Raw genomic sequence first — 26,238 nt, 5'->3', positions numbered from 1 at the left:
CAGTACCCAGGATGGCCCCTTGGAGCTCTGACGAAGACAGAGACCACGTCTGGGGACACGTGGGGAAGAGGGAGCACACTGGCTCCGTCTGTGTCTTCTCCTGGGTATCTGCCTCAGAGGCCTCGGACGGCAGTCAGGGACTCTCCCCCTCGGCGAGCCCCCACGCTTCAAGGCCGCCCCGGGGGGGTGATGAGTGGGGATGCGCGGCCTCTCTCAGCCCAGACGCCGTGTGCCGCATTGCTGTGGCTGGGCGCCCTGGTTTCTGTTTGCATTTTAATTCAGATGTTGTGTTATTTATAGCCATATACGGTCAAGAATTTTGCAGACTGACCAAACACGGGTCTATTGTGTTTGTCCCAGGTAGCTGTAACCTCAAGTCATTTCTCTGTCAGGACCAGGCTGAGGTGCCCAGTTCAGAGTCTCCAGTCATTGCAGGAGGAGAAGGTTGCTTCCCCTGCCTCAGCACACACGCAGCCGAGCAGGGACGATGAAGGGATGTTCGGCTCTTCTCCTTCCCCAGCTCCCCGTCCTCCAGAACGTCCCAGAACGGGGCTGGCTCCACCTGTTCTGTTAGCGGCTCTGCCTCCAGAGGGTGGGAGAGCCCTGTCCCAGGGAGGCTGCACGGAGGCCACCCAGGGCCTGGGGACGTGTGGCGCTGGGGTGCTCCTGCTGTCTGTAGCCCTATGGGGTCTGTCCATGAGGTGACCTGAGCTGCCTCACGCCCCTGCTGTGGCAGCAGGAAATGTCTCCCCGCATGGCCAGATGTCCCCCGGGGGCCTCTTTGTCCCCCGCTGAGAACCCTGAGTAGAGAAGCTCGGACACTTGTCAGTAAGCCCACCTGGCAGGGCCCTGCGTGGGGCTGGTTGCTGCCTCCTCTGTCCCTGGCTTCAGCCGTGGCCTGGAGGGCTGGAGGCTGTTCACTGGTAGGTGTGTTGCTGTGATGTTTTACTTCTCAGGTCAGTTCAGGAAAATGTGTCCTCAGGGACAATTACTTTCTAGCAGGGATTATTAAAGATACTGAGAAGAAAGACCATTTGATCTGTTAGAGGGTCAGGCTCAGTCACGGGGCTTGTTTGCCTGGAGCAAAACGATGTTAATCTGCGGTTCGGTCTCCCGTCTACCTCGGGGTGCTGGACAGGAGACAGAGCCGAGCCGGACCCTGCTGCTGGGAAAGGTAGTCTCCTCCGGGGTCCTGCCCGAGCAGGGCTGAAGCCTTGCCCGCAGCTGTTCCATGCATGTGCTGTTCACATGGGGCTGGGGTGGGAGACCATGCATGGCACGTCACGGCAAGTGATGGGGGGCGTCTCCTGGCGGGTGTCGGAGGTGACACAGCATTTCAGACACGCTCACACAGTGGGCAGCTGTCCCATGGAAACCCCGGTCCTGTGTCTGTCGGTGACAGGGAAAGGCAGAATAGCTTTACTGCCCCCTATGTCAGAGGACACCCAATGTGCTGGGATGGCTCAGGTGGTGTTTGCGTCATCTGTTGTGTGTCGGACAGGTCTGGAGGCTCCTGCTGTCACTGACCCTGGGGGTCTGTAGGTCGAGCTTAGCAGACCTCATGTTCCCCAGCCCTGGTGTTCTCCTCTTCTACTGGAAGCGGCGGGTGTGGAGAAGGTTTCCTGGCTGGAGCTCCTGGGTCTCACTCCCCTCATCGCCCCTAACCTCCGTGGGCTCTGTTAGGGATGCGTAGCCTTCAGGGAGTCAGGTCTGTTCCCACATCTGCACGTGTCCCATCTGTGCCTGCTGTGTGTCTGGGGCTGTTTTAGGCACCACAGGTGCAATAGTGAACCAGACAGACTGGCCACCTGTCTTCAAGATGCTCCCAGGTAACGGGAGGCTGGGCGAACGCCTCTCTGGTGTGTCTGCGCGGCGGGGTGGCCTGGAGGGACTGCCCTGGTTGTCAGGGCTGGTGTCACAGAGTGGTTGACCTTTGAGCCAGCTCTTGGAGGAGAGAGCCCCAAGAAAGGGGGTTTGAGGGGAGGGCCCTGGACCGGGGAGGGGCTTGGGAGTGTACAGTCCGATTCCAGGGGACTCGTGCTGTGCCTAAGAGCTACAGTCCTGCCAACGAGCCGGGAGTCCCGGTGGGTGAGTGCCCTTGGTGCAGCGCTGCGGAATGCTTGTCTCAGTGTGTGACTGTCCTTCCTTTCTCCTCTTCTCATCAGCCAGGGCCAACTCGTTTGTAGGAACAGCCCAGTATGTGTCTCCAGAGCTGCTCACCGAGAAGTCGGCCTGTAAAAGGTAACTTGCTTTCACTTGATCCAGACTATTTTCTGTTCTCCACAGTAGCTGTTACGTCTGTTTTTCATGCACAGTTAACAGTTACGAGAGTGCCTCTTGCGACCTTTGTCGGTATCTTTCTCGGATAACCTGTGTGCTGCTCTGTTGTTCTGTGTTCTGCTTCCTGGGGCTACTGCGGCTTGATGCTGTGAGATTTTATCTTGTTCCTTTAGGAGCAACTATACAGTGGGGGAGACATGTGGCCAGGAGGTCTGTGGTCATTGCCATTCCCCTGAGCCCCGGGATCCTGAGCGCTGCCTCGGGCTGGTGCTCCCTGGCGCTGGCAGGTGGCAGGTCAGCTCGAGCAAACTGGCCTCCTCGGAGTGTGGGGACAGGCCGGGAAAGCAGCCCGTGTGGGAGGGTTGGAGCTGGTTTCACTGCCAGGGCCCAGCCAGTGCAAGCTCTCCCTACCCAGTCCTTAGAACTGGAGTGGGCCTGGGTTGAGGGCCTGAGTCTTGAGAGGTGCATAGGTGAGGTTCTGCTCACAGAAAGAGGTCTGGAGAGTGAAGAGTCAGCAGGACAGCGTGGGAGAAGGAGGTGGGGCAGCTGATGGCTAGGAGCAGGGAGACGTTGGGAGAGCGGCCTTGCATGGGCCCAAGCAGGCGGAGGACAGAGAGGGGGCAGTAGAGTCTGGGGTCTCAGTGTGGAGAGCTGTCTCGGATGACAGGTTCTGTGGCTGGAGCTTCCCCTGGCTCTTTGCTGCTGGGGCATGGGGTGGGGGCTCCCTTGGGCTGCCCGAGGGCTGCATGGTCAGTGTCCTGTACTGACACTTTGACACCTTGCAACTGACCAGCTGCAAGGACCCGCTGCCCTGAGAGATGGAGCCCTGCCAGAGGCAGCAGAGGACTGAGTGGTTCTGGGGTGGCTCTGTTGCTGAGCGTGACCGCTTTTTAACGACTCTCCGGGGGGTGGAGCCATAGGGAGCCTATGAAGGTGGCTGGGCCACTTAGCGGTCTCTGGGTTCTTTGTTTTTGTTTTTTATTCGTAATACTCAACAGATTCGGAACTCTTACCACGGGCCAGACGTAGTTGTAGGGCAGGGCTTCTCAGCCGGGGCACATTTGGCCCTGTCTGGATGCTTCTGCTGTCACCACTTGGCAGGGGTGGGACGGGAAGTGCTGTTACTGACGAGCAGGTGGAAGCGGGGACCCTGCTCGGTGTGGTGAGAAGCAGATGCGCCTCCACAGCAGGAGTGAATTGGCCCCAGGGGTCCGTAGAGCCAAGGCTGGGAAACCCTCCTCTGGGTGGTGGGTGCTGTGGCCCAGATTCTTGAAGCATATCTCATGGCTGCCTAAGGGCTAGCTTTCCCTCGATTTGGGGTTTTTAGCATAAAGCAGCCCTGCAGCATCAATGGGGGCTCTACTGGGTGAGCTAGGAAGACACAGTGGCCACCGCCTTCTGTGTGAAAACTGGAAAGAGAATGTCTACCCCACATTGACTTGTCCGTCATTGAAATTCTCTTGGGTGGGTGCACCAGCAGTGGGGACAGTGGCCTTCAGGGGGCCTGTGGGGATAGTTCTGTGAGGGAGACCTCATTGCGTATCTTCTTACACTTTTAAATGTTTTAAGTCATGATATTTATTCAAATATAGTTAAGATTTCTTTTCTAATTCTAAAAGTGACACCTGTGTTTTATAAAGAACGCTTAGAAAACATGGAAGGTAAAAGAGCAAGAAACACTCGGCGTCTCCCGCCTGCTCATGGACGCCAGATAGTGACTGGCCTGTCTTTCCAGCTGCGTGCGTGCTTCTGCAGGTTCATGTGACTCTTCAGCTTGAGCCTGTTCCCTGGGGTTATGGCACCAGCATCTCTCCGTGTCCCTTAGGTCATGTGTAGACATCTGTGACACCTGTGCCCTTCCAGCATGTGGATTTACTGTAGTTCCTTGAGCTCTTCCTTAACTGTTGGCACCCAGGTGCTTTTCCTTTCCGTGGCACAATCTGCCTTGACTGCCACGTGCAACACATGCCAGGCCCCAACATGGAAGGGCACCCCTGCCTGTCCCGAGTCTGCTGGGGCTGCCTCACGGTTCTCTGCTTGGATTGCAGGAAGAGGAATGACTTGGTCTAAGTTAGCATTTAAAAAATCCTTGGGGGGCGCCTGGGTGGCTCAGTGGGTTAAGCCTCTGCCTTCGGCTTAGGTCATGGTCTCAGGGTCCTGGGATCGAGTTCTGCATCAGGCTCTCTGCTCAATGGGGAGCCTGCTTCTCCTCTCTCTCTGCCTGCCTCTCTGCCTACTTGTGATTTCTGTCAAATAAATAATTTTTTAAAAAAATCCTTTCTAGAAATGTTACACCAGCTTCCCTCTTCAGGGTTTACTGTATTAACAAACCATCTTAAATGGTAGGAGAGCTGCTGGTGGTAGACACTGAGATAATGCACACGGCGAGCGGAGCCCAGGGCCTGGCTGTGCCGACAGTCCTGTTTTCTGGAGACCGCCGCCCCACCATAGCCTGCCGCCTAGTCTCCAGCCGCTGCCACTCCCAAGGGCCAAGGCTTTTCTGTTGGTGTCTGTTTTGTGTGGCTCACTGTTTTAACTAGACAGTAGAGAAAACCGAGTATAAAACTAGTTATTAGGTAGAATGTAGATTTGTTTTTTAAGTGCCCCTCACTCCACTTGTATGTCATGGCTCAGATTTCTGATCTGTTTTATGTTCTAACCTGTGTCACGTGTCCTTCGGCACTGCAGCTGGCTGGGTCCTTCCACCTGTGCCCTACGGTCTTACCTCCTGAGGTCCAGGCTGTGTCCTTTTCCAGAAGCTGGTTGTGTCCTCGCACACTGGGGGCTTGAGGGAGGCAGCTGATGGTGCGGGAGGAGTTGTGTCTCAATGCCTTTGTAGTGCTGAGCTGGGGATAGAATGAAAGACGTCCTGAGGAAACCAGATAGGCAAGGTCAGTGTCAGCCGCGAGCTCTGAGAGGGCGTCGAGGGGCGCCGAGGGGCACGAGAGCAGGGTGGGGTGGGAAGGGAGTGGCGGCATCACGGGTGAGGAGAGTGCCCCCTCCAGGGTCCCTGGCAGCTGGTTCTGGAAGCAACTTAGGGAAGTTTAGAACTGTTTCTTGTAAAATGTGGAATTAAAGTGTTTATAAAGGAGGAGTAGGGATTTTCACAAGTTCAAGAAGGGATAGAGTTAAAGCTTGCTTTGTGCACCCATATGGCTTGTCTCCTTCGGCCCCTCCTTCCCTCAGCGGAGAAACGCTGGAGATATGAGAGGATGAAGTTGGTTCCTCGCCCTACCCACCTGCAGCGAGTGCCAAGGCCCCCTCACCAGTACCGCTACCCGCCTCCCCGTGCTGGAAGAAGGCTTCTCTGTCACTGTCTGTGTTTCTTTAGTCAGGAGTGACCTCTGCTGCCTCTTCAGGTCCACACGGGCCCTGTGAGGAAGCTGGGTGCCCCCACGGGCAGTGGTGTGTCTGTGGGAATGGCTGCACGGCCTGGCCCCAGGGTGCCTTCCGTGCCTGGGATCCTCAGAATCCAGGTCCTCAGGGGGCCCCCTCCAGAAGGACCCCAAGCAGCTTCCCAGCCTCACATTGACCTGGTTTTATTTTTTTTTATTTTAAAGATTTTATTTATTCATTTGACACAGAGAGATCACAAGTAGGCAGAGAGGCAGGCAGAGAGAGAGAGAGAGAGGAGGAAGCAGGCTCCCCGCGGAGCAGAGAACCCGATGCGGGACTCGATCCCAGGACCCTGAGATCATGACCTGAGCCGAAGGCAGCGGCTTAACCCACTGAGCCACCCAGGCGCCCTTGACCTGGTTTTAAAGGACAGAAGTAGATCAGAGGCTAAAACGGGGTGGTCAGAAGTGAACTGTGCTTGTCACGGACATTTTACAAATGTCATTCTTTTCCCTTTTTTCCCTCCCTTAAAGTTCAGACCTTTGGGCTCTCGGATGTATAATATACCAGCTTGTGGCCGGACTGCCGCCTTTTCGAGCAGGGTAAGCCCACCCACCGCCCCCAAGCCCATCACAGCAGATGCAACAGAGATGGGAGGGGGCAGCCCCTGCAGCTGGGCCAGGGCTGGGCCAGGGTTCAGGGGCTTCTGCAGGGAGAGAGGGCAACTGCTGGGCCAGGAATGTTAAAGCTCTGTGTTGGGGAGGTTCGTGCACTCTGTCAAAGTGATGGCTTTTCTTGTTTTACAGAAATGAGTATCTTATATTTCAGAAGATCATTAAGTTGGAATATGACTTCCCTGAAAAATTCTTCCCTAAGGCAAGAGACCTTGTGGAAAAACTTTTGGTAAATATCCTGAATTTTCTTCTGCAAGCTGATCGGACAGACACACGCTGAGTCCCTCTGAACTTGTGGTCAGAGCAGCTTTCCTGGAGGCACCTGTGTTTAACAAAAGAGTGTCTTCGGGTTGATAGCGAGTGTGGGTAGATTGGTGTCTTCTGTCTCATCTCTGTAAGTCCTTTTCAGTTTTCAGATGCCCGATTCTTGACTTAGCAGGACAGGAAGTCTTTGTGTCGCTTCGCTCTTGTCTGTCAACACGCAGAGCATTTTAAGTTACTGGTTGCTGGAGCGGCTGGGCATGTCACAGTGCAGGTGGCTGTAAATCCTGCACGGTGACATTTCTGGCCGTCAGCCATAGCGTCTGCGGCAGGGGGTTTGAAGGGTCACCAGGGTGCTACGGACAAGGCAGGCGTGTGCTCAGAAAAGCCTTGTGGGTCTGTGCTGAGCAGTCGCAGAGCCCCTTCCCCCGCGCGTGACTGCCGGACCCCCCTTCACTTTCCCTTCATCCTGGGGAACAGGGTCGGTCCCGGCTTGGCCTGGCCCATCAGTGGGCAGCGTGCTGACGCTCGGTGGGTTTAGGGGCACAAAGCTGAACCTGGGAGGGGACAGCTTCACTTTGAGGTGAAGCACGGGTGGGAGCACACGGCATTTGTGTTCTGTCTGTGGTAGCTCGCTGTCCGGACAGACTCTTCTGTCTCCTTGTTCTTAAAGACAGTGTGTTCATTTTTTTCTTGGTTGTAGCATTTTTAATTTGTGTATTTTAAGGGAACACTTGCTGCTATTCATTAGATTTGGGGTTATTTTCACCTTTGTGAGGGGAAGGCTAGGAGCTTGAGAGAAATAGGTGTGGCCCCAAGGTGACTCTGCCATCCCCAGCACACCGTGGGATGGAGCGGAACAGGCCACAGGACACAGGCCTCCTGTGTCTGAGATGACACGGAAGGAAAAGGAGTGCTCAGAGAATGTTTTAGTCAGAGTTGGTCCGGACGCTGACACATGTTTGGCTTCTGTTTCAGGTTTTAGATGCCACCAAGCGATTAGGCTGTGAGGAAATGGGAGGCTATGGCCCCCTGCGAGCTCATCCGTTCTTCGAGTCCATCACGTGGGAGAACTTGCAGCATCAGACGCCTCCGAAGCTCACCGCCTACCTGCCGGCCATGTCAGAGGACGACGAGGACTGCTATGGAAACGTGAGCCCACTGGCCTGTGCCCGCACGCACCCGAGTGTGGCCGTGTGCGTCTGTGAGTGTGTGGTGTGTGTGTGCGAGTGTGCACACTATGTGTGTGCTGGGGTGGGTATATGCGTGGGTGTGTCTCGGTGTGCGTGCATGTGTGTGTCGGGGACAGCCCCACGGTGCCATGTGCCGTCATTCCTCGGTGCGCAGTGGGTCTGTGCTGGGGCCCTGGGAGCCCAGCCTGTGGGACGCATGGCTGGAGGGGCTGGCACAGACCTGTTGGTGGCTGAGCACTGTGCGCCCCCAGCCAAGTCCCCCCAATAGGGAGCCAGGGAAGCACCCACTACCCATCTGCCCCAAGCACAGATTGCCAGGCCCAGGGAGTGAGAGCACTTCCTGTAGTTAGTTTTCACCCAGAAGGAGCCTGCTATTGGGTTGAGAGGACTGGAGCCCGTGGGAGCAAAGCCCTCCATGCTGTCCCCCTTGGGCTTCTGTCTTCTGCTTTTGGGTGGTGCCTTGTAATCCTGTGTCTGAAGACATTCTGGAATGCTTCTCGTGTTCAAGAAGCCCAAGGTGCTGCTGTTTTGAACTTCTGGGGGACATGGCATTGAGGCTGGACACTGGTCACTTTTGGCTTGTCTGGTCAAGGTGGGGTCTTGAGTATACTTCATTGTTTGAACATCCTGATGGGGGAGGTGAAGACACAGGAGTGGGCAGAGGGGGCCAGCGAGTGGCACGCACCTCCCTCACACCACCCGTGACCGGCTCCTTGGCCGTCCTGTGCTCCCTCCTCATCCTCTACCGTGAGCCCTCATGTTTAAAACTGATATCCTGTGTTTGTCTTAGCATCCGCAGTTCGTTCTCTTGGCGTAGCTTCTGTCATCATGGCTCATTCTAGCCAGTTCCCGTGTGTAGAGTGCTGCAGTAATTGACTGGGGAGCTTAGATTTTCTCTCAAAGTCGTCCAGAGCTTAGTCAGAGTTATTGCTCATATCTTCTCCCAGGGACCAAGTTTCTTCTGTCTCCTGCTTACTGTTGTAAACAACACATCACCCTTTCGTTGTCCTAAAACATCCTTTGTGCCCAGACTTGAAGGGGGTTAGATGTGGGTAGCCATCTGCACTCACTCCCTGTCTGCTTCCCCCACCGCGGTGGCCTTGGCGTGTGCGGACTGCGGCGGACCCTGCCTCAAGACTCCGTCCTCCTGGGCCTCGGCTGGTCGGAGTGGGTGGGCAGGGGCATCCCCCGGCTCCGCAGCAGCCGCTCACACCGTCATTGACTCAGGGCTCAGTGCCCGGAGGCTCGGCTTTGTGGAGCTGTATGTGCCTGTGCACGCGTGTGCACGCAGGGTCAGAGTCTTGGGCAGGCTGTCTGCCCACCGGCGCGTCACGTCCGCTGCGCCAAGAGCCCTGGCTTCTCCGTGTCAGATGTGGCCATCGTAAAGCCAGCTCCCTTGGTCAGTGGCTTCCTTCTGGTGGGGCAGAGCCTCAACTTTCAAAGCTGCGGGGCTGGAAGGCCTTGGTGGGTTTTCAGACAGCCCGCGCTGTGCCACGCTCTCCGTGTGGACAGTGCAGGGAGCCTAGCCCGGGGAAAGTGTTACACACGGGACGGGGTGCTTCCGGTCTGTGGCCGTTGACAGTCTCGCAGGGGCATGTTCTCATCGGTGAGGCTCCGAGAGAGTCTGCGGTCCTTTTCAGCAGGAAGGGGGCTCCCTCTGGGGGCAAGGAACTGGGAACGGTGTTCACTCAGTGAACAGAGAGCACAGGCACTCAGTTCTCTTGTGTGTTCCTGATCTGCTGCCATGGCTGGTGATGGTGCTGGCAGTTGGCCTCAGAGGGAGCGGGCCAGGTGGGGAGCCCTGGGAGAGAACCTCCATGCAGGAGCAGCGTGGGGAGGTTCCTGTGCACGCCCAGCAACACGGGTGCTCATGGAAGCCTCTGTAAATTTCGGGATGTTGAACAGAGGCGGCTTTGGCCCAGGGAGTCCTCACAGAGCAGAAGCAGAGAATGTGCTAGAAAACCTTACCTAGATGACAGGCCGTGGGGCTCTCCAGGGTCAGTCCCAGCCAGGAGATGGGGCTGAACCTACTGTCTGTGCTGTGCGAGCACTAGGGAGAAGACCGCTCCCGGCATTGAGTAGGGAGGGTGGGAGCATGGTCTGCAGTGCTGGGGCAGGGATGCTCTGTCTGGGGCCCACCTTCAAGGGAGGCAGCCCAGGCCTTTGTGGAGGCACAGGGGTCTTGGGAGGACACACGGACTCTGGTCTCAGCGATTGCTGGTGGCTTCTTTTCCCTCATATTTAGCAGCAGTGGGGTTCAGGCGTGGGGCCTGCAGCTGCGCGGAGCAGGCCGTCAAGGGCGAGCGCTCCTCCTTAGGTCTCTGCTGGGGGCTCCCTGGCCCTCTCGCCGGCCCCAGGGGTATCTGCGTGCACAGGCATCACTTGTTTGCCACATCTATGAGGAAGTCCATTTTTCTGTCACCACCGGTTTGTAGTCTTTTCCAGAAGAGCACACAACTCTGTATCAAGTTTAATACTTGCCATAGTTAAAAGGGATATATACTTTTTTAATTGAATGCAGTCAGTCAAATTGGGATATAGAGTGACAACCACAGACTTAGAAACACTGAACCACAGCGTCAAGGAGGAGGGCTCCTGAGCTCACAGGATGGTGCCTCTGTACCCAGGAGGCCACCCATCCCTCCTCTTCCTTCCCCTGGTTGGGGTGGCAGGGGCTTGCAGAGGTCAGCGGGCCCCAGGCCCTGAGTCTCCTCTTCCTGGGGCTGAGGACTGGGACTCAGCCCATCGGGAGGGCGACCAGAACTGGTAGCATCTAGTCCCGCCTCAGGTCAGGGGCCTGCCCTCCAGTGCAGGAGGAGTCCGCGGCCACGGGGCCTCAGGACCTCCACGGTGTGGGCTTGCTGGATCTGGTTTGGGGGCCCAGGGGAAGTGGCACGTGGGTCTCATTCTTCCTCTTCTCTGTGCAGTACGACAACCTCCTGAGCCAGTTTGGCTGCATGCAGGTGTCCTCGTCGTCATCCTCCCACTCCCTGTCCACCGCGGATGCAGGCCTGCCACACACGGCGGGCAGCAACATCGAGCAGTATATCCATGACCTGGACACTAATTCTTTTGAACTGGACTTAGAGTTCTCTGAAGATGAGAAGAGGTTACTACTGGAGAAGCAGGCCAGTGGAAACCCTTGGTAAGAATTCACGGACATGAGCAGTGCTCCATTTAGGACAGCGGAGGGGCGTGCGGAGCCAACTGGCCGGAGACCGAGAGCATGGTGCGCCTGCCTCCGTCTCCACTGCCTGCCAGGGCCCTGCACTGGCTCGCACCTCCCTTGCTATTAATGCTCCAGAAACAAGGACCCTCAAAGGGTCCAGCTGGAATTGGGGGTTTGGAGGTGTTGATCCTGGGGATGAGTGGTTTGAGACCCTCGGGGCTGCTACCCTTGGGGCTGCATGAGCCTGGCCCTGCCAGCATCTGACTTCTGATGCGGATTTACCACCAGCCAAATGACCGCTGCCCCTGGGTGAGGCGTGTGGGACATTGCAGGGTTTACTGTCACAGATTGTCCTTTTCTCATCGGTTTTCCCACTTGCCTGGGTGTTGTAACGGGGAGCCCTGGGTTGGTGGGTGGAGTGAGGGGGAGCCCATGAATGCGGTGCCCTGTGGCCACAGTGCTGGGGAACCCCCAGCTCCCAGCTCTCTTGACTCCCGTGCGCAACCTGATGGTCTAAAAATGGGTCATGGGAATGTGCATCTGTGTTCTGGTTGAGGGAAATGTCATTGGGCGTGTTGTTTGTCTTTCAAGGTACTCGTGGTTTTCGACTATTTTTCTTCCTGTACATTTTCTGTCTTTCTGGAATTGACTCTGGGAGCCGTGGACATGAGGAACGTTTTTGTTACATGTTTCACAAACATTTTTCTTCACTTTATCCCTTCAGGTTTTTTTGTGTACTTTTGTATAGAAGTTGTAAATTCTTACGAAGTCAAACGCGTCCATGTTTTTATTTTCTGTTTTCCATTTTGGTCATGGTGAGAAGACACTTTCTTCACTTTTTTTACAGTTTGGCCTTTCACTTTGGCAGAGGGGAGTCTTGCGCAGGGATGAGCGGGGAGGTGTGTTGGGGTAGGCATGGGGTTGGAGAGAGAAGGTGGGCTGGTTGGAGGGCTGGGCTAGATGAGCCTGGAGGGATAAGAGGGGGAGGCAGGGTGCAGAGCAGAAGCAGTGGGTAATGAACTAGGAGTGTAGACCGTTAGAAATTACTGTCTCTGGAAAAAGTGCAGCTAGATGTCAGCCTGGTGGAATGACCTGCCCTTGTCGGGAGTTTACCCTTCCTCAAGCGGTGTTGCTTAGGAGTGTCGGTGTGGGAGGAAGGGGCTTTGGTCTGGATGGTGTGGGCACCACCTGGCTGCACACTCCAGGCAGGTCTGTGCACCACGCTTCCCAGGCCCACGCGTGCTGGGGTGCCTCAGAAGGACCCTCTCTGATGCAGCCGTGGGCTCACTCCTCTGACGGCTTGTGGGCCTAGGGCCTTCCCCAAGGCCCTGCATCCTTGCTTCCGGGCAGGACCTGTGCCTTCCCTCCCTTTGTTCAGCTCTTCCCTTCCCTCCAGGTTGAGGGTCTCTGGGCTGCTGATGGCCGAAGGTTGCGCAATCTCTTACTTGGCCGGGACGGCCTGTCAGGCACTTCTTTCTTACGACAGTGGCTCTCAGTGCACAGCCCAGGGGGCATGGTGGTAACTGTGTCACAGCATTAAGAGGATCCTTGCGTTCTCCCCCCGATCTCTCCAAGTGTGCAGTGCCTGTCTTCAGAGGCTGCACACTGGACCGTGATGTCGTTGCTTTGGCGGCTGCTGGACTGTGTGCTTTGTCGTTTTTGAATCTTCCGTAGGAGTCGGTTTCAGGTTTACAGTATAAATATGTGCAGGTTTAGACATTTTTTGAGGCTTCGGTGTTCCTGCAGAGCTCTTAGTAGCTGTCTTCAGTTATGCCTGCCATAATCACTGACTCAGTGGCATCCCGTAAATCCTTGCGTTGAGATCCTGACACACAACAGGACTTCAGGGCACTTGGCTGACTTGTTTTGCAATAAAATTTGAAGATTTCTGAAAAACATTTCTAAATTTTATCTGAAAATGTTATTGTAGGTTTTAATGATACATTCTAAAACAAAAGGACATTCATAACATTTTTCATATGTAAGTAGGGAACATTGGCTCAGAGAGATGTGATTTTCAGCCCACAGCAGCCGTGCCCATACCAAGGGCTGTCACCATGCTCTGTGATGCATGGGGTGGGGGGAATGGGGGGACCGCTCCAGAGATGCTGGGCGGAACTGAGCTGCGGAGCTACAGCACGCCAGGGCTCTCTTCCAGTCAGATGCGTGGATGTCCGCGCCTTCCATCCATGTGTCGGAACACAGTGGTTTTGCGTCTGGTCCCAGTGCTGGTGGAGCTGCAGTGCTGGAGGCCCATAGTTCAGGGTTTGAGTGATAAAGGAAAGGCTCGTTGTCAGTGTACGCGTGAGGAGTTCTTGCAAAGCCAAACTTCAGAAGCCGCCGGGGCGTCTTCCAGAGAAGCTGCAATGTCCTGGCTGGGAGAGTGCACTTGACAGCTGGGGGGCCAAGGGGTGTTGGGCCGTTGGCATGGCGGAGTGCCTGCCTGGCGACTGTCGGGGGGCAGGGGGTCCCAGCACTGCCATGGGTCCTGGCACAGCAGCTCTCCAGGTTACAGAGGCGGCTGCAGACGCCAGGAGTGAGTTGGCATCCATCTGGCCAGTTGTGATTTTTCCTGATGGGTGGAGAAATGTCCAGGTGCTGCTCACGCTGCAAGCACTGAACCACATGCGGGCATCGGGTCTGAGAGCCTGGAGTCACACGGAGGAGGACAGTGAACCGTGGTCGGTGCACAGGGGCAAAAACTGGGAGGTCACGGGTCATCACACGGTGGTGTGGAATCTCTACAGCCTAGAAGCCAGAGGTCACAAGCCTTTAGGTCTTTCTGGATGTCCTGCAAGGTGTCTGCACGTTTCTTGAGCTGAGAAGCCTCCTTATGCAGCTTCCGGTTGATCACACTGGTTAATCCTGGAGCATTCGGCGCACGGAAGGTTCAGGAAGACTTCCTTCTCAGTGCCATGTGTTCCCTTCCCCATCGTGTTCCCGGACGGATCCTGGCTATATTTGCAGCAGGGGTTCGGTGAGATCAGCCAGACCGAAGCCAGTGGTCTGGTTGGTGTGTCCTTTTAGCTTAATGATGTCGTAGGCACTTTCAGCCGCCATCATTCGTGCTCCCTTCCAGTTCTTACTCTTATCATCTGTTCCCATTTCTGGGTTCAGTTCCCGGGCAGAAATGCCTGTCACATTCAGTCCCCTCCACACAGCCACTCTTGAGTCCCCATGTTCTCCCAAAGTCCATCCATGGCAGCTGCTGGGATGAGTGCCAAGTGTTCAGCCCTGAAATAGTGAAATCTAACAGAATCCAGATGATATGCCCTTGCAGCCACACCGCGCTCAGACTCGTGTAGTCCCCCCCGGTCCCCGGTCACACGTGAGACCGCCTGCTGGGCTGGAGACCACAGCCACAGCGCTGGTAGGACGGTAGGACCTCAGTTAGTGAACCGGAAGACACTTGACATCTGAGCCACCTCCCTCCCACTGGGGGCCTGCAGTTACCAGCCCAGGCCTGGAGTTGGCGTCAGAGAGTCACCTCTATCCCCCGCAGTTTGAGCTTCCGAAGAAACAAGTTCCCGTGTTGCAGACCCATCATCTCTCCTTTGAGTTGATCTTCCAAAACACCCACAAGGGCAAGTTCATCAGCTAGAGAGTTTCCCAGAATGCTTTCAGCACGCACCATCCCAACTTGTCCAGCACCCAGTGGAGTGATCTTCTTGTCTGGGAAGGTTGTGTGTCCTGCAGTGCAGTCAGGTTTTCCATCAGAGTTGCACGAAGAAGACAGTGTCCGCTGTGTGCACTGCCTCGGGTGTAGGGTCTTCCCTGAGTGCTCCCTGGAACTCTCCTGCTTGTTCTGGAACAGATGTGTTGTTGACCTGTGCACCTGTGCTGCAGGAGCCGTGGGGGCAGGTCAGTGCTCGAGCACCTGGGGTCCCCATGCATGCACGCACGCACGCACAGGAAGAATGGAAAGTGGATTCACTTAGGAGTCGTCGTCAAATCCCTGGTTTTGTTAGCGGTCTGAGTAGAACGGGAAGTGTGCCAGGAGCACCCATGCCGTGCGAGTTCTCTGAAGCAGAGCCCTGGCGTTGGGAGCCCGGCCAGCCTCTCCCCGTGTGGAAGACCACTGTCACTGCTGTTCTACTGGCATGCTGTTGTTATTCAGACTTGGCTCTGGGGCCGTTTTTTCTGGAAAAGGAGTGGAATGAGCCCATCACTTTAAGACAACTGCCAGTATTGGTTAACAGAGATGAGATTGAAATTAGGATTTTGGGAAACTTCATCTGTCACTGTGAGTCTGATATCTTCCCAGGACTTAGACTGTTGGGGAGAGAGGTAGTGACGGCAGTGAGTTGATTGATATCGTAGGGGGTAATTTACCAGTTTTGGGACAATTTCTGGGACTCAGCAAACTACCGTTTTCCAGGTGGGTGCTAGGGGCAGAGTTGTTCAGAGTGCCAGGTAGGCCAAGGAGTCCAGTGTCTGAGTGTGACAGTGCCATCGGCCACTCCCCACTCCAGGTGGCAGCAGACCTTGAAGGAACTTCGCTGGTAGAGTTTGGGTGCTTTTTTAGAGAAGAACGCCCATAGGTGTCCAAAAAGGCTTTTAAAGGCGCCCCCTCCTGTCCAGCTCCTTGCCTAGATGAGGCTGAGTCCTCCATGTGCTCCAGCCTGCCCAGCGGGGCGCAGCCCACTGAAGGCCAAGGCCAACAGGAGCCCAGCTGTCTTTTCCAAAGTCAGATGCTAAGATTTGCAAAATGTACAGCGGGGTCCTGCTTCCCATGAATTATCTTTGTTTTGGGAAAAAGTGACTCTTGAATAAAAATATCACTTATGTTAATATATGATGGTTTTATTTTTGGTTTTTAATGAGTTAAACGTATATTTGAAAATGTCTCCATTTTAATTTCTTCCACATAAACATCAACGTTAGTCACAATAAAGGAAATCTCTTTGGGATCTCCCATCAAGTTTGAGGGTGTACACGGGTCCCCAGAGCTCGCATTTAGGGCAGACTGGTCATAGTCACTTGTCCCTCTGTCACCTGTATCAAAGCCCAGTGTGGAGAGCCTTCCTGAGGTGGTCAGAAGGGCCACCTCAGGGTTCTGGCAGGCTTGCTCTGCTTCCCTGGCAGCGACTGCCTTACAGTGGCTCAAACTTGCTTGTGGTCTCAGGCTCAGAATGATCTTCTTGGGGCCTTGGAGTTCCAGAAGGGATAGGCTGAAGAGGATAGAACCCAGGCTTTACCATCAGGAAGAAGGAGTATCTCGACACCGGCCCCCCCTTGCAAAATGACAGTGAGCAAGCCCACGTGGACATGGGCACAGAGCCAGTGGTGAGTGTCACCTGTGTGTGCAGCAGGGCTGTGGGGACCTGCCTGCTGACCACGCTCTGAGAGTCTCTGACTGATATGGTTTCGGCTGCGAGTCTACAGACAGCATCTACCGCTTGCCAACGAGGAAAAGGCGCCTCATGCAGGGCTCAGGGAGTGCACTTTCAGGGGAGTAGAAGATGACTTTTTGAAGTAAAAATTTCAGAATGATTGCTTTAAAAGTACTTAAACTTTTCAAGGTAGCTCACAAGCAGCCTGTTGTAAGCTGATTGGTGAGTGCACCCTCGCGATCCCATTGTGTGTGTGCTGATAATGGCAACTTCTGAGCCTCTCCGTGTCCTGCCTCGTGGTCCTTTCACCACAGCTGCTGGACCCAGTCAGGAGCCCGGCCTGGGAGCGTGCTGGCGCACACGGTCGGGCTGGGGTCTATCGGTGGGGTCCTCCCAGCAGGGACGAGGAAGGGGCTTACCTGCTTCCCTGCAGTGCCAGAGTGTTCTGTTGCTGAGCCATTGCAGTGGTGTCGGTGTCACTGTAATACCGTCGAGGACATTGGTGCTTGTAATCTTCATTTTTCTTTACTTTCTGAGGGTAGGTGGCTAGGAGTGGTATTGTGTCTCCACACATCATTTCCAAATTGCTTTTTATTTATTTATTTATTTATTTTAAGATTTTATTTATTTGACAGAGATCACAAGTAGGCAGAGGCAGGCAGAGAGAGGGGGAAGCAGGCTCGGCTCCCTTCTGAGCAGAGAGCCCAATGTGGGGCTCGATCACAGGACCCTGAGACCATGACCTGAGCCGAAGGCAGAGGCTTAACCCACTGAGCCCCCCAGGTGCCCCTCCAAATTGCTTTTAAGCGAGCTTCAGGTTCAGGACCACAGGCGCCCGTGCTGAGCCGGCGTTCACACACACCCGGGCGCCCCAGTAGGGCATGTGGGAAGGGCAGCTAGCTCAGTTTTGTTTACTTAGAGCCATTGAAAATCTTCTGGTCACTCCCTCTTTGGGGAATTTGTAGTTTGTATCCTTTGTTCCCTTTTTTTTTGAAGCTTTAAGCCTTTCCTTTTGTTCTGTGTGTGCTCTGCAGAGCAGCCTTGACCCTGTGGGCCATGCTTGCTCGAGACCTCTCCAGCCTGCACTCTGGTTCACCGTGGCCCTCTTGTCCTCCCATGGTCCTGACTGCTGCTTAGAGAGGGACTCCCCGCCCCGTCCCCCCAGCTCTGCGCTGGCCAGGGATTGGACTGCTTTGGGGCTGCCAGTGAGCTGGACTCAGCATTGGCTGTCTTCGAGAAAGATCTTCCCCGGTTTCTTAAGCTCAGGGAAAACCAGAATCTCTTGTTCGAGTTAATATTTTATTTGGTGTCTCGTGTCAGACCACATGAAGCTGCGGAGACGCCAGGAGGCCACTTCTTTCCGTGCCTCTGTCCGGCTTCCCTGGCACCATGGCTCCATCCACCTAGCGCCCCGGGCCTTGCCACCCACACCTAGTACAGCTAAATCCACGTCTTCCCCTTGCGGTAGCCTGCGGGCCTCACCATATGTCCAGGGCTCATGCAGGAGGGTCTCTTGGCCAGCAGAGGCTTTCTGTGTGACCTTTCTCTGTGCTGTGGATCATTACATCTGCTTTCCAAAAATCCTCTGAATTATCTTCCTCTGCTTCAAGTCTTGGTTCTGTTTGTTGGTTAGGTTTTTAAATACCTCTAAGAGTGAAGTACTGTACTTATCCTCATACAGCACTTTTTTCGTTAAAATTCTTTCCAGTTTTCAAAATCCATATGCAGCTGGGGCCCCTCACATGCAGGCTGGATCCCTGGGGACGTGGCCTCCGTGAGGTCTGGAGCCACCATGGGTCTGCTTGGTTTGGCGTGGGCAGACTGCGGGGCCAGGTGAGCCGGTTGTGGGGACACAGTTCCGCCAGCCTGGCCGGTCGTCTTGCACACATTGGGTCCTGTGTGGGTGCGCTCAGATACTAAAGTGCTAAAAGTGTCACTGAGGTGACAGTTGTCTTACGCCTTTGCAAATACAGTATTGTGTTCTACAGTAGATCCTCAGATAAGGAATTTCAGTAGAGTGAGAACATAAACTGGTCACGGCTCACTTTAACCAAAAGCAAGAACCTGCAGACATTAAGTAACGTCTTTGATCCAGCTAAGAGCCCAAGTGTAAAGTATTTGCTCACGATGCACAGTAAGTCGAAATTGTGTTCCTCGATTTCTCCTCCCAGCTCTCCCAGCTCCTACCGTATTTGAGTGGGCGTGCTCTGTGACTGTAGTAGAAACACCGGAGAAGGGGTTCTTAAACCGAGCCCGGCCGAGGTCTTTCTGGATCTGTGATTCCCAGCTGCTTAGTGATTTCTGAGCATCGGACTGGGGGGCCCTGCTCGGGGAGGTAGCGCGTGGCTGACAGTGTGTCCTGAGGCTGACTCTCAGCAGCCTGCAGCCTGTCTGGGGCTCCATGTGCACTCCAGCTGTGTTCAGATGAGGAAGGACAGTGTCACCTTGCCGCTCCTTTCCTGCTACCAGGTAGGCGCTGCCAAGCCAGAGGTGGCAGCAGGCGGCGGTGCTGGCGTGTGTCAGTGCCGGTCTGCACCCCGACCGAAGGCTCTAAGCGGTGGGTGCCCACGTGGGCTGTGACAGTGGGGGCCCCCGAGTTCCTGGAGCAAGTTGGGGCTGTGACTGGAGAGGTTTGGGAGAGGGTCACAGATGCCCTCTGGAAGTTTGGTTTGAGTGGAGGAGTGTGGAGAGTTCTGACCCTGACTTGCGAGTCTCACTCTTGTTTTCTTCTTTTTATAGGCATCAGTTTGTAGAAAATAACTTAATACTAAAGATGGGTCCCGTAGATAAGCGAAAGGTAAGTCTGATTCCTGCCGCACCTCCCCGAGTGTCTGTCTCGCCTCAGCCGCGTCAGGGTCTGGCCCCCCACCGCGGGCTGACCCTTGCTGCATGTGCATCCTTGGTCTTGGTTCCCTTTCTCGAAAGATCATTTCTAGATTGGGCGGCTCAGGAAGACTTGAGCCACTCAGGGGAAGCTGTTTGAAACCACACAGGAAGGCTGTGGTAAAATAGAAGTACAGCCTCTTGTTTCTGGCTTGGAACCAGGGTTTTGATAATCCTATCAAATTGTGTCTTACTGCATTAGAATTGTTTTTGAAAATTGTTATTTGTTTGTTTTCTGGATTAATTAAATGGATTAATTGTGTCGGAAATTTCAGGCTCCACAAACGCTCTCACTCTGCCAACGCGGGCCTTTCTGAATTCAGTTTCCAGGCCTCCATTCCATTCCTGGCCATGCTGCACACACCGGCCTTGTGCGGCACCGGCAGTAGGGAGCATGCGTTCCCCCACCCCACCCACCCCTGCCCATGGTGCAGAGGGCACGAGGGGTGCCCTGAGTCTCCCCGGCAGGCTCGGTGGAGCAGGCTTGGGTTTGTCTGCTGGCGCTGCCACTCCCCTGTGTGACAAGGGAGGGAGACACGCCCAAGTGGGGCTGTTGGGATCCAGCCCACGAAGGCCAGGCAGGCTGGGCGCTACGTTCTGCCTGCCCCTCTCTGACCTGAGAGGCCAGGGCCATGGCCGGGAGGGAAGGCCAGGTCCCAGGGAGAGGGTGGGGGGCTGGCGCCAGTCCCGGCAGCCCAGGCTGCTGTGATGGCCCGGTCTCCAAGGCTGTGGTAGGTGCCGCCTGCCCCCACTTCTGAGCCCTGATGAGCAGGGCCTTTTCCTTTTGCATCAGGGCTTGTTTGCACGACGACGACAGTTACTGCTTACAGAAGGGCCCCACTTGTATTATGTGGATCCTGTCAACAAAGTCCTGAAAGGGGAAATTCCGTGGTCACAAGAGCTCCGACCAGAGGCCAAGAATTTTAAAACCTTCTTCGTGCACACGGTGAGTTTGTGCAGGCCGTGCTCTGCATGGGGGCTGTCTGCCCCTTTCGTCGTGTCCCGGGGCCCCTGTGCCTGTTCATCAGGAGGGGGCTGACCCAAGGGAGCTGGGGGTCCTTGTGTGCACGTGTGAAGTCTGCACTTATGGCAGGGGAAATCCACACGCTCACGTGCCTTCTGAGGTCCCTGTGGCGGCCGCAGTGGGGTGCTGCTCTTAGTGGGACCCCCTTGCGACGTCACACGCTCTCTGTCTCCGCAGCCGAACAGGACGTATTACCTGATGGACCCGAGTGGGAATGCTCACAAATGGTGCAAAAAGATCCAGGAGGTGTGGAGACACAGATACCAGAGCCACCCGGATGCCGCCGTGCAGTGACAGGCCGCAACTGCTGCTCTTGCTGCCAGGACACGTGCCCCAGCGCGGCTCGCCACCCTCTGGGACGCTTCCAGACCACCTGCCAGCCATCTCAACGGGGACGCAGACGGCGGAACCTTGCAGCTTTTTTATTTAAAAGAAAAGAAGAAAAAAATACCCAACCACACAAAGAACAAAACCAATAACGAAAAGGAATTCAGGGTCGCTTTGCTTGCTCTCTGTGCTCTGTGAAGGCTCCCCAGGCTCTCCCTGCCGGGGGGACCCGGCGCTGTGCACGTCCACCTGACTCCCACCCGGGCGAGTGGAACAGACTCAAGTCACCAGCTCTGCGCCACACGCCCTGGTCACCCACTGGCCGGTCCTCCTGTGGCCGAGGGGATGGGATGTGTGTCTGGGCTCTTCCTGCCCCTCAGTTATCACAGAACCCGTCGGCAGGGAGCCGCGTGCGCCTCTGCCAGGGCGGCTTCGATCTCTGCAGGGCAGGGGGGTTCTTGGCTTTGGTCCGTGTGCTCTTTTTCTTGTGTCCCTACTTGATGCCCCTGTGCCCCGCCAGGGCCCCTGCTGGCCTTCTTGTATCACTCTGGCTGCGAGTGCTCCATGCCTTGTGCTCGTTGGGCAGGCTCCAGGTGGGGAGACATGGAGCGGGCTGTCGGGGTGCGCGATGGGGCTGCTGCTGAGGTCGGAGGGTGCCGGCAGGCTATTCGGATTGAACGTCCCTCTGCGCGGGGTTGGCCCTGTGGAGCTAGAAGGAGGCACGGGTCCGGAAAGAGCATAGTCAGAGGTGGGCACCCACTCGTGCCAGGAGATAGGGAGGGCTGTGTCCCGCTCCGTGGAAGGCCTGCGCAGCAGGGCAGACTGGGCCCAGTGTCCCCCACGTGGAGGAGTGCTGCCTGATGAACTCCCCCTGAGAGTTTGGTCAGAGGGTGGAACGTGTAGGCCCTTGGAGCGGTTTGCTAGGGCTGAGGGGCTCTGGGCATCAGTGGTCGCCCAGCTGTGACACACACCCCTTTCATGGTGAGGGAACGTTTTTGTAGCCTGACTCCCAGCACATTCACATATCCACAGTGAAAGTCTGAAAGCCTTCTCCTGCTGCCAGGTCATTTATCTCCAGCAAGATGTGGGCCTTGCCGGGATGAAAGCGTTGGTCTCCCTGCACAAGGATAGGAACACCACAGTGGGGTCCGAGCGCCCAGCCTGCTCACCCCTGTGCTTTTAGCTGGCCTGCCTTTCCCTCTTCAGAGGCAGTTCATGCGGTATGTGCACATACCACAGGGGGTCCACGATTTACCGGTCCTTTGATTTCTTTGCTGCTGCCTCCTCGACAGAGAAAGCCGGTGGGTCTAGTGGGGCTCAGAGTTCCTCTCCCTGCCCAGGTTGTCCCGTGAGGGCGGTCCACAGCCTGCAGGCCACTCACAGACATGTCTGTCTGTCTCCAGGAGATGAACAACTTCGTAGTTCCCTTTAACTTTCATGAAGGCACCAGCACAAGGTTCGCACACAAAAGATTCCCCCTGACAACTCTGCCCCCATCTCCTGTCTCAAAGCATCCAACACCCTGTGTTGAAGAGTGGTCCAGATTTAGACAAAAGATGTCTTTCTCAAACGGGTTTAGTGAGAAGAGTGACCCTTGTTAGCCTGGGAGGGAAGCATGGCTGCGGAGGTGTCCCTGCTGGGCCGTGTGGGGGCTGGATGGGAGCAGAGGTGGGCCAGGGCGCCAGCGGCCTCCATCCGGGGCCTGAGTCTTGTGCATTGCTGTGTGAGAGCTGTGCACGAGCAAGGGTGCGTGTGCATGTGTGCCCGCGCCAGGACGGATGCCAGGCTGTTGAGGGCATGCCTGCCCTGGGCCAGGGTCGTAAGTCAAGCTCCCCTCTTCCTCCTCTTCGCTTTTGTGTTCACCTGCTTTTCAAAAAAGTAAGTCTGCCGGGCCTTCAGGAACATAATTTCCAGCTTTCTCCCCATGTTGATCATTTGCCTTTCTCAGAGCCCCCACGTCTGTGGGTGGGCTGTTCAGAGAGTTGGGGGCTGCTGCTGCACCGCATGCTTCCGTGGGTCTGGCTACAGAGACCAGTGGAGCTGGCATTTGGCTTGAATAAGAGCATTCAGCCAGGCTGCTCTGGCGGGGGTGGGGGGGAACGGGTGTCCGCTGCCGCCTTCCCCTGGGTGGTGCCACTACCTCCTGGGCTTCACCCACCAGCTCCATCATAACCTCCGAAACTAGAGAATGAGGGGTTCAGGGTTTAGCTTGCAGCTGACAGAGTTGAAGTGACTGCCCTTACCTGAGCCAGTGACAGCTGAGCCCTTTTCCTTATGCCACCTTTCTCCTCTCACTCAGAGCCTTGGGCCCCTCCCCCCTTTTTAAAGGCACATACATGTTCTTTCCCTGCCCTGTGCTTGTCCGTGTCAGCTTTTGTCATTTGCAGCTCGTCCTCAGAGCTCCCGCCCTGGCGTGCAGGTGCCTTGCCTTCTAAGACATGGGCATGGCTGTCGGTCGAGTGTGTACACAGTTGTATGTGAAAGTACAGATGATTTAGCCACGCTGAGAAAGTGCCCTGCTGTTGACTAGATCCAGGAGCCGTGTGTCAGTGAGGGCAAGGAGAAGGTTCAGTGCCAAACCGCATAGCCGGCAAGCAGGGCCGGTCCCACACCATGTGGCCTCGCCAGGCATAGGGCAGGGGGCTGGCCTGTGGCCTCCACAGGCTCAGGGGGCCCACTGCGCATCACCCCTCTCTGGGAACTCCAGGAAGCCAGGTTTGGGAGGGACTGTTTCCTTCCCTCTTTCTGAGGACCTGAGCAGGAGTATAGCCACTGGGTTGTGGTATCAGGTGGCCCCAGGGGCTGCACAAGGCCCCACCTGGGGCACATGGCCCTGTGCTGTCCTGCTGCTCTGATCTTGGCTCTCAGGAGAGCGCGTTACACACCCGCTTTGCGGGAGACGCCTCATGCTTGCACCAGGGTTGGCAGGACCCGCGCCTTCTCCAGGCACTGCAGCCGTCTGTGGTATTTGTGACCAAGGCCTGTGGGCATCGCAGGAGGCAGCCCCGTGGCACAGACTCACCAGGGCCATGTGCCAGCCCAGGGGCTCCAGGTGGTTCTGTACTTCCTTCAAACATTTGTTTTCCGAGAGCACAGCCTGTAGGCTTACCACCCAGGAGAGACCACCCCCCCTCCATGCACACACGTGTGTTTGCTTTTTCAACTGAACTGGGAACATGAAGCACATGCTGCTCTGCATCTAGCTTGTTTCACTCGATCGTTTATCTTGGGCATTTCTCCACATCACAAACAATGATTAAAAACATTGTTTTTAGTGATTGTAGAGCTTAATGGTTATAAATTTTACCATCACTTCTCTGACCATTTTCCTGTTACAAAACATTTAGGTGGTCTCTGGGTTTTCACTATTTACATAATGCTGTGGTGAATGTCCTCATAAATCTTTGATTTTGACTCCAATGCCCCCCCACCGGCCCACCCCCCGTTTCTAGAGGGAGTGTTTTTGGGTCACAAAGTGTTTGTTTTCAAGGTGGTGTTAGTCTCTCTTGCTGCGTCTTGACCTGAGGCCTGGAAGCTCAGAGTTCTAGTACACAACCTCCTCATTTGGAACAAATCCGTCTCTGGTAAAGTGTGTGTTCCCAAGGATGTCCTAGTAAGACTGCTCTTTTTTTTCTCCCCCCACAATGCTAAAATGATATCATTTCTTGCAGTCCGTTTGTGACAGATTCTTCCGAAAGTCGTTTCCTTATTTTCATTGACAATCTGGTTATGCTTGCATGTTAGCACCTTCCCGTCCCTGCTGCCGTGGCTTTCAGGCGCTTGCTGGGATTTTCCGAAGCTTGTGCTTCGTGTGCACAATGGTACTGAATCTGCATCTGCACAGGCAGCAGAGATACACAAATGCTGAACTGACCTTGCCACACACTTAGTGGGTGATTTGTCATTAAGTTTGCATATTCGAAAAATACACTGGGCCATTTGGAATCCTTAGAAGAGCAAACCCTCTGCTTGAGGAAGAGACCACAGAGGCAGCTGAGTTTCCCGGAAGGAAGGCTGTTGGCCCCGTGCTGCTCAAGGGGAGGCGTGCTGCTCAAGGGGAGGCGCTCAGTACGGAGGTCTCAGCAGTTCATTCCAGCACAGCAGTCAGGCCTCCTCCAGTAGAGGGTGGTGGCCCTGACCCTCGTGGCTTTCGGGACTCCTTCCCTGTCTGCCCTCGCGGTGTTGCAGGTTGGCTGGCTGGCTTCAAACCCAGGCCACCCAGTTTGGTTTCATTCCTAATTTCTCCTCTGTAGTTTGGGGTCCACTAATTGCGAGGGGAGAGGTGCATGAGAGATTTCTTCAGGTGCCGTACGCAGCATCTCAAGTCTGCCAGAGATTGTGGCTGGATTGTGCAGAATTGGACTTCTGCCCTCCCCTGACACCTCGGGTCCCCCGCCCCCCTGTCCGATGCACAGACTGAGGGTGCTCACTCCCCAGATGCAGAGGCTGCAGCCACTTCCCAGAATACGATGAAGGTACTGTTCTTAGAGATGTCGCCATGTACGTCTTTCCACATCCTTTCTTTTCATCCAAAGCTCACATGAGCTGACGGTGACTCAGGTGGGTGTGGCCCTTCCCTCTTAGGCAGCCTATATGGCAAGTGCCTTAAATCAGGGCAGGAGTCCCTTCCAGAGCGTCTGAGGGGTGCAGGCTGCTGGCCCGGGTTGCGGAGTTGCAAATCAGACTGCCTGTGGAAAACTGGTTTGGGGAAGGAGCTGTTGCAGCGAAGAGCCATTTTCTCTGTGGCTCAAGACAGCTGTGACAGACAGCTGAACCGGCCTGCATGTGTACCTGTTTTCCCCAGAACCCACTTCTTCAGTATGAAGAAGCACCAAACTTCCCGTGCAGAGAACTTTTTACAAAGGCAGACCTTTTCTTAGTGTGTGATGCACCCTAGTCCCAACCCGTCTGGCAGAATGACTTAGGGATAGGGGTCATTTTGCTGGTGAAAAGCCTCTATCCTTATCAGAAGTTTGATTGGACGTTGACAAAAATAAATTTTTGCAGTATTTAGAGCTGCTGTAGCTGTTCCTTTACACAAAATAGGATGAATCAATAGTATGGTAGCTGTCTTTCAGGTTGGTGGCAGTCAGAACATGTGTAAAATTCTCTACCTGGTCTGTAGCTGTAACTGTGATGTACAGGCAAAGCAAAAATTTAAAACATGAAAACAAATAATGCAATGATATTAGGATATACACTTTTGTATTTTTATTCTTATATAAGGTTATTTGCTGGCTATTGTTGGCCTCTAGTTCAGTCTGTGTTATTTAAAATCTAATATATGAATTATTTGGATTGAATTCATGTTCGGGGCCACGTTGTTGTATGTATTGATGTACAGCCTTGAATGTGAATAATTATTGTAAACTATATTTTACAACTTTTTTTCTGGCTTTATTATATAAATTTTCTATTTGGTCAATGATTTAATCATATAATTTAATGAATCTGTTTCTTCTCTTTTTTTCAAATATTTGTGCTTTAGATGTAGTTACTGGATGATGAATTTTCCACGTATGCTCGGTAGTCTTGTAATAAAAAAGCATGTAGAGTGTAGACGGTCGCTGGCGTAACTCTTCTTTGACCGGGGGCGCGGGTCGGGCACAGTGGCCACCTGCATTCCGGGCCCGGAACCCAGCGTCTGCGCGGCGCAAGCCCGCGGGGCGGAGGCTGGCGAGCCCTTCGAGCCCGACGCCCGGCTCCGGCCGGAAGGGGGCTCGGCCGGCCGCTTTTCCGGACCGGAACTTCCGCCTGC

The 26,238-nt window shown here is 55.0% G+C and overlaps 1 protein-coding gene across 2 annotated transcripts in view; it reads left to right on the top strand.

The window, feature by feature from the left end:
* Positions 1–26,039, top strand: part of PDPK1 (3-phosphoinositide dependent protein kinase 1) — an 80,680-nt gene extending 54,641 nt beyond the window's left edge. For both annotated transcript variants that reach the window (XM_032327581.1, XM_032327582.1), the window contains exons 7-14: positions 2,166–2,241; positions 6,150–6,218; positions 6,423–6,519; positions 7,530–7,703; positions 10,672–10,889; positions 18,986–19,043; positions 19,923–20,075; positions 20,331–26,039. In XM_032327581.1, coding sequence (XP_032183472.1) covers positions 2,166–2,241; positions 6,150–6,218; positions 6,423–6,519; positions 7,530–7,703; positions 10,672–10,889; positions 18,986–19,043; positions 19,923–20,075; positions 20,331–20,447 — 962 coding nt within the window. In that variant the 3' untranslated portion in view covers positions 20,448–26,039. The remainder of the gene's footprint in view (positions 1–2,165; positions 2,242–6,149; positions 6,219–6,422; positions 6,520–7,529; positions 7,704–10,671; positions 10,890–18,985; positions 19,044–19,922; positions 20,076–20,330) is intronic.
* The last annotated feature ends 199 nt before the right edge of the window (positions 26,040–26,238 follow it).

Source organism: Mustela erminea, chromosome 20, assembly GCF_009829155.1.
Source record: "Mustela erminea isolate mMusErm1 chromosome 20, mMusErm1.Pri, whole genome shotgun sequence".
NCBI lineage: Eukaryota > Metazoa > Chordata > Mammalia > Carnivora > Mustelidae > Mustela > Mustela erminea.
This window is presented reverse-complemented; position numbering and strand designations above follow the sequence as displayed.